Raw genomic sequence first — 17,831 nt, forward strand, 5'->3', positions numbered from 1 at the left:
AACCTTAACAATTTTCACTCTCCCCCAAAAGTCTGAGGCTCAATTTTTAGCCTATCTCTCTTTCTAAATTCCAGTGGCAATACGTGTGTGTGTGTGTGTGTGTGTGTGTGTATTTGTTTCTGGTTTGGACATGGCTTTGTTCTTGAGGATTATTCTTTTTTAAAAGTTCAGGTGCACCGACCTTAATGTTCTTCCTGTCATCCTCAGCGACTATCCATGAGGAGATTCTGCTACTTCAATTTTACAATTTTTTAGTGTTGCATTTTCAACCCCAACTGGCAACCGGGTTGAGCCATTTCTGAGAGTCTTTTTTGTAAACAAGGAATGGAGCCACAGTCTGCTGCTTAGCTTTAGCAAAGCTAGGTCATATATGAAGGCAATAGACAGCTGTGGATGGAGTGTGTGGTGTAGCCAGTGGGTGCTGATGATCTAGGGGACAGGAGATTTGGGTCCAAGGCCCATGGAGGGCCATGCAGCTGGCTTGCAGCTTTCGTATTTGGAAGCACCACCCAAAGGAGCAAGCTATCTGTGCCTTCAGAAATAGTCCTCTAACTTCTTAGGGAATCTGTTCCCTTTCCTCTATAAGACAGGACATTTAGACTAAACTGTGCCTGTCATCCCTGCTGGCTGGAACTTCTCTGGGTCTATGAATTACCAGTTTCTCCACCAAATCAAGAAATGACCTTAATAACATCTGGCTGATGATCGAATAGAGCTGCAAGGCTTCCCACAGGCTGTGGGGTGAGCAGACAGGCTGCTTTCCTGGTGGCCTGACCTGGCTTTCCACCTCTCTAGCTCCCTCCCATGGGGCCCACAGACCTCCATCTGCTTGAGAAGTCTGCTGCGGTCGTCTTTGAGGTGACTCTTGGCCTCCAGCTCGTATTCCAGGTCCTTCAGGGTCTGCTCCAGAAGCTGTCTTTTTGTGAGTGCTTCATCCTGAGCTCGCTGGTAGTCCCGTAACTCTTCCTCCATTGACCGCATCTAGAAAGACAAGGAGTGTATGTGTTTTGTGGGTGAGGGATTCTGGGGTACATCACTAGCACAGTGACCCCCATTAGATGCAGCTCATCCCAAAGCACAGAGAATCCAGTGAACTTCTACTTTCTTAGAGATCAGAAGACCTTGAGCAGGTCCCACCTCCCTCTGGGTCTCAGATTCTTCTGCTGCAAAAAAGAGAGCTTCCCAACTACAGTGACCCATTAGGTCATAAATTTAGTCTCTGACATACAGATTGACATTTTTTATTAAATAAAACAAAATATCAATATGAACAGATATTGTTTTGTGGTTATTTTGTACTGGATACTAATATGTGTGTATGGACATATTGGTACTAGGTTGCAGTGCAAGACCTAGCTCTTCCTATGGGTCAAGCTCAAAATACTCAAGGGTCACTCAATTAGGTTAGTGCTTTCCAGAAAGTGATTCATTGCCCATCTGTATCAGCACCACTCAAAAGAGCTTTAAAGTTAGAATAAAACAAAAACTAAATTAATGACCTCAAAGCAACCTGCAGGCACAAAAATCTAACAATAAATGTACATTAGGTGACAGCCAAGGCTTTGTAGAAGAAAATGATCAGCCATCGTAACTCACAGTGGTTTATTTCATCCACAAGATGGCAGTAAATTAACAGTTTTGAAGAAAATGCAAGTGACAAACCAGCCTGTCAAGGGCCAAAGTTGCCTGTTTGTAACTTCTCTGAATCTCCCCAGTGGGGACAGCCGTCTCAGCACACAGTAGATATTTCTTAATCATCTGGGTGACCTGATTCATTGAAGCCCAAGGCTCATTCTTTTGTTCTCAAAGTTCTACCCTCTTGGAGATGGTACAGGGGGTAGAAGAAGGCACAGACTGAAGAATAGACTACATCAGGGGTTTATCTCCTTCAGGGAATGTATGGAAGTGAGTTGCAAATGCTATTACAGGACACAGAGCACCCCGTTTGGGGTGTTCAACATAGAAAAGTTGTGGAAGCCCCAATAGGTTAGACTAGTTCAGGAATACCAGTAGGAAAACTTTAGGAAGTGTGTTCTTTTGTGGTTAACAGAGCACCCAATATTAGAATAACAGCCTTGATGAAAACATCTCCACCTACAGACCCTGGTCTGGATTTGGTGGTAATGGGGAATGAAAGCAGAGAGTGAACATCATCCCTGGAAAAAGGGTGATGGAACATCCTCTGGATACAGAGGGTTCACTATACTCTAGAGCATTCAGTTTCTCCATGATGTAATTTCTTCATTTGCAACAGTAGAGTAATTATCAACCTACCTCCTAGGGCTGTTATGAGAATCAAATGAGACAAAACTCAAAAGAACATAGGTTTGAGAGTCAGAGAGAGACTGGACAATATGTAGCCACATTTTCTTCTTGGCATCCTGCCCAACACCTCATGTCTCCCCATGCCCAATAGGTACCCCCAAGCCCCACAAGGGTTGTAACATACTAAGAGTACCCAATAAGGGCACACAGAGGAGAGTAACAGGCTGAGCATCCCTATTCTAAAAATGCTCTGAAATCCAAAACTAAAAAGAGAATTTTGGAGTTCAGATGTCCTACAAAGAAATGCTCAACTGGAAATTCTATGCAAAAACTCTGAAATCTGGAACATTTTCATTCCCAAGCATTTCAGATAAAGGATACTCACCCAGTTTAGTGGTTGAAAACAATTTATCTTGAATCAAACGTAAGCAAATAACTTTTAAAACAAGTGCTACCCTTAAGCAGTTAAAGCCACCCTTTGCAAAACAATTCAGAAACTAAACTGAAAGTTGGTAAACTCTAAATCTTAATTCCTAAGGATTACCTTCATTAGAACTTTTCTAGCTCCCTGCCACAGACGCAATGGCAATATGGTCACATGTCCATTTCTCTCAGCAGAAAGACAGCAAGCACTAAAGCACTATTTGACCCCAGGAACTTTTTTCAACTAAGAAGGACAGTGACCAGAGCTGAGCTCAAGTTTTCCAAGGATCAGGAGTGACTTTGGTGTCTTAAGGGTAGCACTTGACTAGGGTTTTTTTTTTTTTTTTTGGGGGGGGGGGAGTGATGAGGTATCCATATCTTTTATACAAATAGACAAAATATCTCACACAGCTGTGCCACTGAGAAAATCTAGGAAGAACCATCTTTGTTTTCATTACAGAGAATCTTTTTAATTACTACTTTTATAAATAATAATGGGTCCATCTGGCTTTAACTAATCTCTCTGAGCCTCAGTTTCCTTATCTAACTAGAGGATCTCTAAGTTTCCTTCCAATCCAAAGATTGTAGCATAAAAATTTACACAAAAAGCAAGGGCGACTACTTTGCTGGGGTCACTGTGACCCTGTGATATTTGAAAATCAAAACAGACCAGGTATTTTTTTGTGATGTCCTGGCAAATATCTGAACCCCCTCCACCCCTTCCTATAGAAATGAAAATGTTCAAAGCCATAGATCTGTGATGTCAGTGTGCAGATTTCAGTTCTTACTGGGAGTCACATGTCATGTGATCCTGAGCCAGGGGGGCTCTGCTGTCAGAGTCCTCTCAGGAGTGTTTTAGAAGTCTATAATAAATATCCATTGTTCTCCTTCAGTTTCAGAGCTGACTCACGGGCCACTTTCCTTTGATCATCAAAGAAATTAAAAGTTTGTTTTTTAAAGAGGACTTTTGTTTTCCTGTGGAATCTTTGTGTTCTTAGTTCTACATGAGAAAATAAGGTTTGGAACTAGAGAAAAAGACACTATCATTGGTTAAGTGCTCAGGTGGTACAGGCCCTCTGCTATCGTCTCACATGTTCTCTCATTTAGTCACTAAGTCTCCAGCATTTTGTGTGGCAACAGATGCTCAGAAAACCGGAGTAACTTGCTCAAGGTCATCCAGCTGGCAAGAGGCACAGTTAGAAATCAGCAGCCCCTGAAGCCTCTAGCTTCCCATGAAAACAATTAAAAACATTCTCTTTATTTATTTAGTTCTTTAGAGGCCAGGACTAAAGAGTAATAACATTTGGATTTCTTTGCATTATCATTAAATACAAAATCAAAAATAGGGTTTCAGTAATACCAATATTCAAACTCCTAGGGATTTATTTTAGTCTTCATTATTACTATTCTGAAACTATTAGCCACCAGCCTATCCTGTTAAAAGTCTGAGTTTTCAAAAACAAAGGGAAACAAAAAAAAAATTTTTTTTTAAGTCAGCAGTTATTACTAGGCAGTCACAGTGGAATACACCTGTAAGCCCAGCAACCAAAAAGGATGAGGCTGGAGTTTGAGACCAGCCTGGTCAATTTAGCAAGATCCTGACTCAAAATAAAATATAAAATGGGCTGGAGATGTGGCTCAGTGATAGAGTGCCCCTGGGTCCAATCTCTACCTCCCCCCTCAAAAAAAAAAGTCACTATAATCCTTGTTCTAGGGGTAAACTAAAACACGAATGCTTATAAATCATTTGAACACAACTGGGCAGACCATTCCTATTCCGTAAATGGCAGCTCAACATTTTAGGCACAAATCTTTGAGTCAAGAAAATGCTCCAGTTAAAGTTGTGTCCATTCACCTCAGCGTCAGGTGGGTATTTTGTGTCACAGAATGTCATTTGCTCAAGTAACCATCAGAAGGCTATGAACAACCAAGCACAAAAGCCATCTTAAACTATCCCCAAAGTTCCTTGTAAAAACATCTCAAAGCAGGCTGGAAAAGCACTTTGAATGAGGGTCATAGGAGAAAATGATTTGGTCAATTACCTCATCTTGCATTTTCATGGTTGCCAGCCGGGACTTTTCTGCCTCTAGGGTTTTCTCCTTCAGTTGCCTTTGCATTTCTGCAAGCTCCCTGCGATTTTTCTCTTTATACTCATCCAGCTGGTTCTGGAGTTCCAGCGTTGATGTGCGGGACGCCTCAACAATGTCAGCCATCTGGAAGAAGTGAAATGGGCATGAGCTCACCCTGTGGTGCTCCATCTGGGGCCAGGGAACGGCGAGTGGGCAGAAGTTCACACAGAAAGCATCTCCTCTTTTCCAAGGCTGCCAAGCACCTGGTCCTGGGCTGTCCAGGTTTGGTCATCTCTGACTTGGCCACAGCATGGAGGAGTGAACAAACAGATCCTCTGGAGCTGGACACACTATCTTGGGGTCAGACCCTTGCTTTGCCATTTATCAGTCTATGACTGGGGCACATTCATAACTCTCTGGGTCTTGGCTGAGTCCTCTTTGGAAATACTGAAATCATAATATCTACCTTTAACAGTTGTTAAAAGATAAAGACATAATGAGTCAGATACAAAAAAAAAAATAGCAAGTAAAGTAGCACGTGGCAAGTGTCAAAAAAAAATGGCAAATGTCAAAAAATATCAGGTCCTAGAATGCAGGAAGCCTATCAGCTTTGTTCCTTTCTCCTGCTGAGTATTCTGGGACAGATGTGAGCAGCAACTACAGTGTTTTGAAACTGTCAGATAGATATAAATGCTCTGGCTCTGCACAGAGATGTAGTTTCCGATTGAGGAAACACTGGTTAAGTGTGTGCTTCCCTACCAGGTTTCTGCTAATTGTTTTGAAGTGATTCTGGTGCCCAGGGTCCAGTTTCTCTGCATCTGGGATTCTCAACAAGTCCAAAGAGCTGCTCCGGGGATCTACAAATCCCTGGTACCTTTGTACTCAGCTAGAACTGCAGGTTTCCCTAGCTTTCATCAGACCCAAAGGGACCTGGGTCCCAATAGGGGTGGTCCTCCCACATGCCCCACCTCTTGCTCCCTTACCTCCTTCTGTAGCTTCTCAATGGTTTGGTCAAGGTGCCAGCGCTCCTTCTCCATCTCGTTCTTCTGCTTTCTCAACTGTTCCTTCTGCTCAGTCTCATCATGTAGCTTCTCAGACAGATGCTTCTGCTTCTGGGTGATCTGACTGAGCTCTCTCTGCATATGGCAGGAAAAGGACAGTGTTGTCACCTAGACATCAGGTCAACCACAGAAACTGGTGGCAGAAGGCATATCATAGCCATACTATTAGAGCTGTTACTTCAGAGATAAGGGAAAAGATCAGAATAAAGTCATCACAGAGAAACAAGTACATTGTTGGTTCTGAAATCCAGGGTCAATCCAGGACCTGATATTTTTTGACATTTGCCATTTTTTTTTTTTTGACACTTGCCATCTACTACTTTACTTGCTATTTTGTATCTAACTCATTTGGACAACAACTGTTTAAGGTAGATATTATGATTTCAGTATTTCCAAAGACATAGGTCAATTCAACCAAAAGCATTCTCAGGAATGAAGGGGCAGACCAAGCATGTATTATAGAAACACAACAAATGGCCAAGGCTGCCCATGGTAGGAATTCAGGAGCATCTGAAAAATATTCATGTTCAAAAACTGGCCTATTGTTATACCCTAGACCAACCGAAATCTACTTGGCAATTTATATCCTATGATATACAGCAATGCACCAAATATTCTAGAATTGACTCAGTTATTATACAGTTCTTAGAGTCAGAATAGCTAAAAACAAATAGATAAGGAAAGAATACTGACTCATGAGTCCACCTGAGTGAACAGAATTGTCATCAACAGAAGTCATGAGTTGCACTCAGACACAGATGAAAATGAATTTGAAAATCCATAGGTGAACTTGATGAATAGAAGAGACGCTAGTCAGAAAAGGAATATATGGGTGGTTCTGCCATGAATTGGCACCAAATCCCAGTACTTACTGCAAAATGCAATCATAGAGGATGTAGTATTATCCCTGGTTTCTTCCCCAAGGCTCTCATCTCACAAAGTCACAGAGACATATGTCCTTCAAAATCTAAGCAACATGCAATTTCAAAACAAAAATCCTAAGATTTCCCAGGAAGGTTACACTAACCTCTTTAAATGGCTCAGTGTTAGGGCCCCCAAGCATCAGGATGTCAAGAAGGGGAACAATGCCTATAGAATGGGAAAAAGTTTTTGCCACAAGCACCTCAGATAGAGCAATAATCTCCAGGATTTATAAAGAACTCAAAAATTTGACACCAAAAAACAAAACAAACAAACAAAAAAACCAAATAACCCAATCAATAAATGGGCAAAGGAACTGAACAGACACTTCACAGAAGAAATATAATCGTTAACAAATCTATGAAAAAAATGTTCAACATCTATAGCAATTAGAGAAATGCAAATCAAAACCACGCTGAGATTCCATCTCAGAATTGCAATCATCAAGAATACAAGCAACTACAAATGTTGACAAGGATGTGGGGAAAAAGGTGTACTCATACATTGTTGGTGGCATTGAAAATTGGTACAACACTATGGAAATCAGTATGAAGATTCCTAAGAAAACTTGGAATAGCACCACTATTTGACCCAGTCATCTCATTCCTAAGTTTATACCCAAGGACTTAAAATCAGCATACTACAGTGACACAGCCATATCAATGTTTATAACGGCTCAATTCATAATAGCTAAACTATGGAACCAATCTAAGTGCCCTTCAACAGATGAATGGATAAAGAAAATGTGGTACATATACACAATGGAATATTACTCAGCTTTAATGAAGAATGAAAATATGGCCACTATAAATGGATGGAACTGGAGAACATTATGCTAAGTGAAATAAGCCAATCCCAAAGAACCAAAGGCTGAAATGTGGATGCTAATACACAATCGGGGGTCTGGGGGGGGTGTGAAGGTATTTTGAACTAGACAGAGGGGAGTGAAGGGAGGGGAGGGGCTATGGGGGTAGGAAGAATAATAGAACGAATTGGACATTATGACCCTATGTATATATACGATTGCGTGACCTGTGTAACTCTACATCATATTCAACCAGACAAATGAGAAGCTATATTCCATTTATGTATGACATGTCAAAATGCAATTCTATTGTCATGTATAACTGATTAGAATAAAAAAATATTAAAAAAAAGAAGAGGCGCCGTGCAGAACAGGACATGACCCAAAAAAACTGGATCACTTAGAAACTGTTAGCAAGTGTTAATGTGGGTTAGTACAAGAATATTTATATGTATGGCTTGTCTGTCTTGTGTCCCTGCAGAGGATGCATAGAACAATGGTTTATATTTGTACAGTGTTTAACAGTTTCTAAGCTGCCGTCACATGCCGTAAGTCAGGCATCTTAAAAACACTCCCACACCACTTTGAGCTCTCTGGGTTTGCAGTATTGGACAGCTCTGCTCTGCCAACCACATGGCCCGGGGCTAAAAAGAACCTCCCATGGAGGCCTTCTGGTCCCTGGCTCTGGTGGACTAGCTCTGCTTTGAGAAGCAGCCAGCACAGCCAGGCTGCTGAAGTTAATTGCTGCCAGGAACCAAGGTCAACAAAAGCTATTGGGGAAACGAAGGTGGCAAAAGAAAGGTAAGCAGAAGTTCACCCTGGGGGCAGTTAACAGGAGTGGGTCCTGCCAGAACCATAGCTGGGCACATACCAGAGGTAGGGTCAGACTGGGGTTTCTGTTTTGCAATTTACTTAGTGGTCCTAGGAGCAAAGGGATACCAGTGAGATAGGATTTCTTCGTGTGGGGGAAACTCTCAGGAACATGCATCTCCAAAAAGCAGATTATTGGGGGGTGGGGGACCGGGATACCAAGGGGTAGTAGTAGCTTCCTATAAAGCCTTCAGGTTCCACCTCGGCTCCTGTCCCTGGTAACCCCCCAGCCTCCCTTTCTTCTCCTCTCAGATACCAAGCCCAAGGATCCCGGGGCCGCAGACATGCTACCCCAATCACTCTCCTTAAGCTGCATTTCTGCCCCACCCTTGGCTCAGGTTCCTCCTTCTGTGCCACTGCGGGTACCACATTCTCATCCATCCTGGTCCTGGGGGTCCCCCAAACTTCCTTACTTCAACACACAAAGTGCCTAGAATAATCATTTTGATAAGTTATGTTTATAATATCTCTTGTATGCTTGCCCCTGTTGCAAGGTAGCAAGACCCATGTGGGCAAGGAGCAGATTAACTGGGCGTATCTCCTCCCTGAGGCTTGCTATTAGCACATGGCAGTAACTCAGTCACTGAACATAGCTATTCCCAAAAGAGGTCTAAAGGCTTCTTATAACAAAATCACTAAAGGTTGGGGTACTCCTTACTTAAATTATAGATCCTAGCCCCTTGACAGGATCACATTTTTTGTTAAAGTGAGACCCACAAATTTTCATTTAAAAGTTAACCAAACAATTATGCCCCAAAGTTTAGAATCACTGTCTAGAACAATGTTCTGCTTCTTCAGTTATTCAAGAAATGTGTTCTGATAAGTCACTGCCAAGAAAACATGTCTCAAATTCATATCAAAAGAAGTAAACTTGGAAACACTGCACTTTTTTAACCAGTCACAAGGACAATGTTGAGTGAAATGCTCCATAGTTAGAGTGACTATATTTCTAAGACCAAATGACACAAGCCCATTTGCTAATAGTGGGACAAAAATTTGGAGAAAATTATCAAAGTGGAGAATAAAGACAAAGTTGGTGATATACAGTGAGTGCCCATGATTTTGGGACCATTTTCTGTCAATGGATGCAGAACTAAACCAAATTAGCCCACATCAGTAACCAAGTTCAATGAACTTGTGAGCTTAAAGGAGGAGTGGCTTTAATAGAAAGAGCCTTTGCCACAATAACTGTAGACAACAACAGTGGAATCCTTGGAGCTTTTCCCTCTATTGTCTGCTATGCACAGAAGCCCAGTAGGTTTGGGGAAGAAGACAGAATAGATCCCATCCCTAAAGGAAAGAACTGTGGCTTCACCTCCCCATCTGCAGAAGTAACCAGGAATCAGAATGATAGACATCTTTGCCTTGAATGCAGTTCAAGTAGCCTAGCTAGCAGCAGAGTTCTGGACCAGGGGATAGAGACAAGCAAACCAAGAATGACACCTTTTACATCCCTCTGCCATAGTTTGTGTCACAGTAAATCGGGTAGAAGTTCACCATTGTCTCCAGTTGCCATGAAAATAAATATTTATCACATGTAAAGCTGCAACAGATACTAAAGTCACTAAATGTAAAATGTTGTGTGAGAAAAATATCAGCTACTCTTTCCTCTTCCTCAAGGGTGAAGTTCCCTTTTGGTTGCCAGTTTTAAGGACAAGAGGCATGCAAATAAGTTATTGAATGAAAGAAGCTGTCGATCTGGTCCTCAATATTAGAGAAAAAAATTATTTTGGAGTGATGATGTATTTTTAATAATAGTGATGATATATTTTTCATGACAGTCCTGAGACCAGCTAATTTAGGTAAAGATGGTGAAACCATCAGGCCAATTTTAAATTCTTGCCATTGATCAATGTGTGTAGCTACACCTGCATTGAAGCATTTGTGCCTTCTCCACACCACTGAGAACACTGTCCCAAAAAGTAACATGTCAGGAATAGTCTGAGGCCAGGCTAGACAACAGGAGGGGATGGGGGCAGCAATGACGTGAGGATCTGTGGGCCGGCCCCATAGACCTTCTTCTGTTCTATACAGGAATTAGTTCAGTCCACAAGTGGTGAACTACTTCCCCATGTGGGCAATGTTCTTATTTAGCCAAAAATGTCCTGAGACTTTACAGCTGCACTTCATTCTTGGTGTGGACCTGACATGGAGGTGTGGATTTTTTTCCCCTATTACTATACATTTTCTCCTTTCTTTCTGCCCCCAACTAGCTCACAAATGTAAGCCCCATGTTTGGGCCACTAGTTGGATAAAACCAACCATCAAGAGTTTTAACTGGCAGCACAGTAAAATTGCCATCCGCACAAAACCATCTCAATAAGAGTTTGTAACAAAGATCTAGACTTGAAGGAGGAAGAAAGAAAAACAAAAGCAGTCAGTCAAGGAAATCAGAAAAAAAACTGGGCTTCATGCAGAAATAGGTTCTCATTCAAACCCAAGGGGCAGACACTATTTGGGTGTGAGAGGCCTGAGTTATGGTTGCCCTGTGTGATTCCTGCTTTACAGGAGAAATAGCAGTAAAGGAAAGCTGTCATCAGGCATTTACAAAGATGAATCCTGACTCAGCAATTAATACTTCCTGTGTCCAGACCCCACCTGTCCCTGTGACAAGTGGTTGGTCCCTAATGCAAAACTGTAGCAACTTCCTTCTAGCTAATTCTCAACCCTCCACCCCCCATGGGCTTTTATCACCCCAGAAACTCCCCTGAGGGATGTGTGGTGCAGGTTCTTTAAAACCCGACAACCAGCAAAAGGAAGGACATACCTGGATCACAATGAGGTCCCTATGCAAACTCAATTTAGAACTTCAGTGCAGGGTTTTGTTAGAATATACTTCAAATAATCTTTCTAACCTTCAAATGGGAAAAATCTCATTTTCCAAGAACCTACTGGTTTTGAATAGAGATAGCTATCTAGTTTCAAGGAAATGACTTCCTCCTGCTCCTTTTAATAGCCATCCTAAAGGACTGTACTTTGCGGAGTGCATTTGCCCAGAGGAGAAGGGAAATTGGCTTCAGCCAGAAAGCTGACTGCACACTGCCTTGGGGACCAATCCTGCCAGCCTTCTCACACAATTCATCTTTTATCTTTGGAAAGCTGTCAAGCTCTTTAATATATAGATGAAGGTTTCTCAACCCCGGCGCCACTGATGTGTGGGCCAGATAATTCTTTGTGGTGGGGGCTGTCCTGAGCTTTCAAGGATGTTGAGTAGCATCTCTGGCCTCCACCCACTAGGTGCCAGTATCACCCCCCAGTTGTGACAGCCAAAATGTCTCCAGACATTGCCAAATATCCCCCCAGGTAAGAACCATCAGTACAGATGGACAGTCAGATGCTCAGGTGATTATTATAGGTAAAAGAGAACTATCTGGAAGGAGATGACAGTGGCAATCTTGGCCTGCCCCTTCACGAGGGGGCAAAGATGACAGCCCACCGTGTTTACCTGTGCATCTGCAAGCTCACTCTCTAGGATCCTTCTGGCTGACATGGCCTCTTTTTCTTCCTTTTTGGCACGCACAAGGGCCTCCTCCAGCTGCTGCATTTCACCCTACAATGAAACACTGGGTCAGGGAATGCCGAGACATGTGCTGTGCCTCAGAGGCCAACTCAGTGGAATGAGATGAACGAGAAGACATCCACAGTGTGGCTGTGGTCACAACATGCCGTCATGGGTGCAAGATGACACATGACACACAGAAGCTGGCTTCTTAGATGTGTGAGCCTGTCTGCAGTCCCAGTTCTAGCCGCATGTAAACATTTAAATTATCTAGGACATTTTTGAAAATACAAATATTTATGCTTCTGGAGTCTCAGAAGCTACAGGTATGGAACAGTCCCAGGCTCAGTCAGCTCTGAGAGAGGTCTGCAGGTGATGTGGATGGATACCCAGGGTTTCCTCTTCCACTGGCAGCTGCCTTTGCTTACTGAGATGGGTGTGTGCATCTCTTGCTAATAGCTTCTCACTTTCAGAGGTCTAGCAAACAGGATAATTGGTTTGGTAAAACCTGTGCAACCTCAAAAACATCAACTACGTGTTAAGAAACAACAGTTTCAAGTGAGAATCAGCCTAATGGTGGTGCAAAGGTGACTTCTGCAGGTGCTTGGAGGTCCCATGAAGCCTCTACAGGTAAAAGGGTCTGACATAGGGTCGTGGTTTCCCACCCTGACCTCATCATCCCTGTTCCCAGGCCTCCCATTTACACCTCTTCTGGAGGAACAAAAGAAGCGGCTCTCCCAGAGATGATATACTCCGATTGACTTTTCCTACCAAATTCTGGTAATAAACCCCTTCCCCGCATCTGAGGCCACTCACCAGAAAGAAAGGGCAAACTGCGAGCCTCACCTGGCACTTCTTGAGCGTTTCCTTCGCTTGGGCTTCATCACCCTTCACGTCCTCCATCTGCCTCTGCAGCTGAGCCATTCTCCGCTCCAGCTCTCCAATTCTTTCCCGAAGCTTCTCGTTCTCCTCCTTTAAAGCCTTCTCGCGGATGGCAGCTCCCACCTGGCTTTGCTCTGAAGCATTGCTCCGGCTGGCCAGGACCTCAACATTCTGTTAAAAACAAGGAGCCGTGAACAAGGGAACTGGAGTCCACAGGCAGACCCCGGGCTGTGAATAGCTGACATCTACGAAAACCCACCATGTGCCAGGCTTTGTGCTTGGTTAGGGCTGGAGGGGGCTCGGCAATGACAGCCTGCAGGCCACATCCAGCCTGCTCACTGTTTTTAATAAATGAAGTAGGCTGGTGGTGAAGCTCAATGGGTGGGAGAGCATGTGCTGTGCTGTGCATGCACAAGGCCCTGGGTGCCAATTCTCAGTGACAAAAAAAAAAAAAAAGAAAAGAAAAGTAAACAAACAACAAGTTTCTCTGTGAACACAGCCACGCCCACTCATATGCAAATTGTGGCTGCCTTAAAGCTACCATAGCAGAGACAGCCAGAAAGCCAAAGAGGTAAGGCCTCTGCTGTCACAAAGCCCAAAAGATTTACCATCTGGCTCTGTAGAAAAACTTGCCAGCTCTCGCCTGTGCTATGTGCTTTCCGTGGGCTCGCCACCCTGTAATAAGCCTCATGGTGAGTGCTGCTCTCCACAAAGACGAAGAGATTGGGGCTCAGGTAGATTAAGTTGCTCAAGATCACTTAGAAAGAACTGCACTTGGACAGATAGAATCCAGAACCTGACTCAGCTCTCGCCTTCCCATGTGTTCACTTCCCCGCCCTTTGTCATGGGCAGGGCCCTTAATAAAAGCTCACGATGGAGGATGGCTTGTGTGTACAAGTTTGTTAATGTCCAATATAAAACAAAATAGCCACGCTCATAGCCATGCTCTAGGCGCTATCATCTGAAAGTGGCTCAAGCTGCACCCAATTCACAGTGGAAGAGAATGGCAACAACTATGGCGGTTCCTGTCTATTCCTTCTCTCTTAGATTATAGTGTCCCATGGAAGGTACTTTGAGAACTGCTGATCTTGTCAAATGAATTCATTGCACAGGTGGAGACTGAGACAGAGAAAGGGGAAATGGCCAATCCAAGCCCATGCTACTGATGTGCAGATCCTAAGAAAGCCCAGTTCTCCTGCCTTGGTATCACTCTAGGGCTTGTCCCTGGACCACAATGTCATTTTTCCCTCCCACACTCACTCAGGCTCCTCCACCTACCCTTTCTGCTTTTTACTGGGGGCTTAGCAGCTTATAGCTATGGCAAGTGGTCTTGTCCAGAGTTCCAACTCTTTGGGCAGTCTGGGCTTTTCTCCGTTTCTCTACTGCTTCATAGATGCCTATATTTGCAATTCTCATTCTCATGAAATGACAGTGCAGAGGTGTGCAAGGAAAGACTCAGAGGACAACATTTGACTCTGAAAGCCTGCCTTACAGCCCACCAGAGAGAGATATCTGCTAAAATTGTTTGCTTACTTGCGTCGCCCTTTGGAAAGATCTTTAAATCTTTTAACAGTAGAGTAAGCTGTACTATCCTGATCTTAACCAATTAGAGAGTTTCAGAAACCAGAGTGTCTTTTTATAACCCCAAATGTTTCATTCTATACATCTGAGAAGACCCATTAGCACCAAGCAGCTGAGTTACAGTAAGGTTAGGTGACATCTCTAGGAGCAAACTAAGGTGCCAGTGGCTGGAATTTCTCAGGATTACTTGGATATACCATCTTCTAATGAAACCAGCAAGAGAATGCACCACAGAGAGGAGGAAACAGGAGAAAGGAAACATTGTTGAAATCCAGAGGAATGATCTAAAGAATTCAATAGCCAATCACACTAGCCCATTCCTGCCCTAACTCTTTTGTCTTAAGAGGACACAACACCAAAAGTATCAAGACAGGGTGGTACTGGCATAAGGACATAGAGATCAAGGAATAGAACAGGGAATCCAGACATACATCCTTACATTTACTGTCAATCAGTTTCAACAGGATGCCAAAATCATTTAGTGGGGAACACATGGCCTTCAACTGCTGGACAGCCACACGCAAAGGAATAGAATAAGACTCTTTCCACACATGACACAGAAAAAAATGAACTAAAAAATGCATCATAGACCTAAATGTAAAAGCTAAAACTAGAAAATCCATGAAAGAAAAACACAGGATTCAATATCTGTGATCCCAAGTTAGGTGAAGACTTCCAAGCTTCAACACCAAAAAGCACAATTGATAAAACAAAAAGGTACGAGACTCCTTCCAATTCAAAACCTTATGTGCTGCAAATGGTACCATCAGGATGCTGCCAAGACAACCCCTTCAGTGAGGGAAAATATTTACAAATCAAATGCTCGATAAAGGACAGACATAAAAAATATATATAAAACATTCTTCAAATTAATAAAAAAGATAAATGAGTCATTTTAAATGGCCAAAAAGCCAATTAGATATTTTTCCAGAGAAGATTTACAAAAATCCAATAAGCACACAAAAAGATGCTAACATCATTAGTCATTAGAGAAGGGCAAATCAAAACCACAATGAAGTGCCAATTTACACCCACCTAGAACAGCTATAATTAAAAAGACAAGAGCAAGTGCTGGGGAGGATGTAGAGAAATTAAAACCTTCGGACATTGCTAATGGGGATATAAAGTTGTGTAGACACTTTAAAAAATAGTTTGGTGGCTGCTCAAAATGTTAGAGTTATTGACAGCCTGGCAATTTCACTCATTGGTAAATACCTAACAAAATAAAAATGAACGTTCACGAAAAAACTTGTACATGAATGTTCATAGCATCATTATTCATAATATTGAAAAAGTGAAACAACCCCAAAGTCCATCAACAAATGAATGAATAAAAGAAAAAAATAGGGCATGTTGGCATAGTATAGAGTAGAATATTATTTGACCACAAATAAGAAACAAATGCTGATTGCATGATACAACACAGATCAACCTTGGGAAGATTCTGCCTAGTGAAATGAGCCAATCCCCAAAAAAATCCCATATGACATTTACATGAAATTTCTAGAATAGCAAATCTACAAAGATGGAAAGGAGTTTAATGGTTGGCCAGGAGGAATATGGGGAGTGGGCAGGAGAGACTGCTAAGAGGTATGGGATTTCTTGAGTCAGGAGATGAAAACATTCCAGCATGGCCTGTGGCGATGGCTGCACAACTCTGTGAACATGCTAAAGACCACTGGAGTGTATGTCATGTGAATCATATCTTAATATAGCTGCTTAAAAAAAGGAGAGAAGGAGAGACCTGGAGGCCACAGCAATGATGGTGTGGGGTTTGCTGCGCTCATCCCAGTGGTTTGCTGAAGTGTTTGTGGGAGGAAACGCAGACTATAGATACCTGTCTGAACCTTTCAGTAAAGCAAAAAACACATCTGCAGTGGGTCTTTCACCTGGAAGACTCAGGAAGATGAAGATACCAACAACTAGGCTGGTTGACCCTGGCTCTGGGTCTGACTAGCGCCCTGACATGCTAGATAAGGCCACTGGACTGTGTATGGATGTGCAGAATTTGGTGTGCAAGTTCATGGCTCAGCTCCCGGCTGGCAGGGATAACCCTAAGCCTGACTTTCACAGAGGCACATGCTGAGCATGACTCCAGGGAGTTTGTGTGTGTCCACACACTTAGTCCTCTTGTGATCCTTTGTAAAGTGATAATATGCTTTTCTCTAGGTCTTCACTTTTTGGTGAACCACATTATGTTTACAAAGAACTTAGAAGCCTGTGTTGGCAAACCTTTCTAGAAGCACTCTCCTGTCCTGACCCTCCCCCACCCGCTTCTCCACACACCCAGTTCACTATCTTATACAAAGTTTCATAGAGCTTTCTTTTCCTGAAACCATGCCTAATTTGCCTGCAGCAGTCCTGGAATCAAAAAATACAAATGAAACTACTGTCCCTTTGTTGGAGGCAAGTACTACCTGCAGGCTCTTCTCTATGGCCTGCCAGCCAAGAAAACTGGTCTAGAGCACCTCCCAGGCCTCTCCACTCTGAAATGCTTCAATTTAGGCATCATCTTTTCCAAAGGCCACAGAACCACAGCATGGTAGGGTGAGAAAAAAAAGCTACTCAGACAGAGGTCACCGGGCACAAACACTGAGACCCCACTCACAGTGCTGAGCCTGTGTTTCTGTGACACTTTGATCTTAAGTCCTACGAGTCATAACAAGATTAGAGAGGATGTGCCATCGGAAAGGAAACCAAAGAGCATGCTTTTGATTTACTTAGCTACATCAGCCACTTGTGATGCTTATTTTTAAAAGGATCCTGTGGATTTGCTTTTCAGCATTTCATTATTCACTCACAGACGTCATAAATAGCTTAACAAAAATCAACTCTGATTCTTTTGCCACCCCAGGAAGTTGGAAACACTGCACTAGGTAATATTCACAGAGGCAAAAGTAGGAAATGTGTAATTTTCTATTGTTTTCAAATCGAACTCAAATCTCTTTTTTTTTTCACCTATCAGGCAGCCAACGTCAAAAAGATTTGACAATACTGAGTGTGAGTAGGAGGAGGAGATGAGCACCCTCATCCGTTGCTGGGGGAGCACCCTCATCCATTGCTGGGAGGGTGGGAAACTGGTAGGAGCTCCAGTTTGGTAGTATATAATTGAAATTATAATGTACCTTCCTTTGGTCTCTTGTACTTTCTAGCACTTCATCCTACATGAATACAAAATAGCATACATATGGCATTATGATAGCCAAAGACTGCCAACAGCCAAATGCCAATTCATCAGGCACTAAATAAGTTACATGGGTTCAATGGTATTCTGTGGAGGTGGGGGGGGAATGAGAAAGTGAGGAATAAGACAGAATAGAGCACATAGCGCCATTCTGTGTGTACAAAATGAAGGTAAGGGGGGATAGATACATATCTACTGGGCTCCACTAGAGACTGGCTGTGAGGAAGAAACTGCAACTATGAAAAAAGTAGGGAGAAGTTCTCAATTGCAA

General features: G+C 42.8%; 1 protein-coding gene and 1 long non-coding RNA gene across 5 annotated transcripts in view; one reads left to right on the forward strand and one right to left on the reverse strand.

The window, feature by feature from the left end:
* Positions 1-17,831, reverse strand: part of Cgnl1 (cingulin like 1) — a 152,652-nt gene that overhangs the window by 19,122 nt on the left and 115,699 nt on the right. For all 4 annotated transcript variants that reach the window (XM_040274720.2, XM_040274718.2, XM_005316615.5 and 1 more), the window contains 5 exons: positions 12,760-12,966; positions 11,860-11,964; positions 5,741-5,893; positions 4,731-4,901; positions 820-981 (listed from right to left, as the gene is read on the reverse strand). In XM_040274720.2, the coding sequence (XP_040130654.2) occupies positions 820-981; positions 4,731-4,901; positions 5,741-5,893; positions 11,860-11,964; positions 12,760-12,966 (798 nt within the window). The remainder of the gene's footprint in view (positions 1-819; positions 982-4,730; positions 4,902-5,740; positions 5,894-11,859; positions 11,965-12,759; positions 12,967-17,831) is intronic.
* LOC144377730 (uncharacterized) lies at positions 8,155-13,671 on the forward strand. Its single transcript, XR_013438764.1, has 2 exons — positions 8,155-8,345; positions 12,605-13,671. It is a non-coding gene; the product is annotated as an uncharacterized LOC144377730 (long non-coding RNA).

This window comes from Ictidomys tridecemlineatus, chromosome 5 (genome assembly GCF_052094955.1).
Source record: "Ictidomys tridecemlineatus isolate mIctTri1 chromosome 5, mIctTri1.hap1, whole genome shotgun sequence".
Lineage (NCBI taxonomy): Eukaryota > Metazoa > Chordata > Mammalia > Rodentia > Sciuridae > Ictidomys > Ictidomys tridecemlineatus.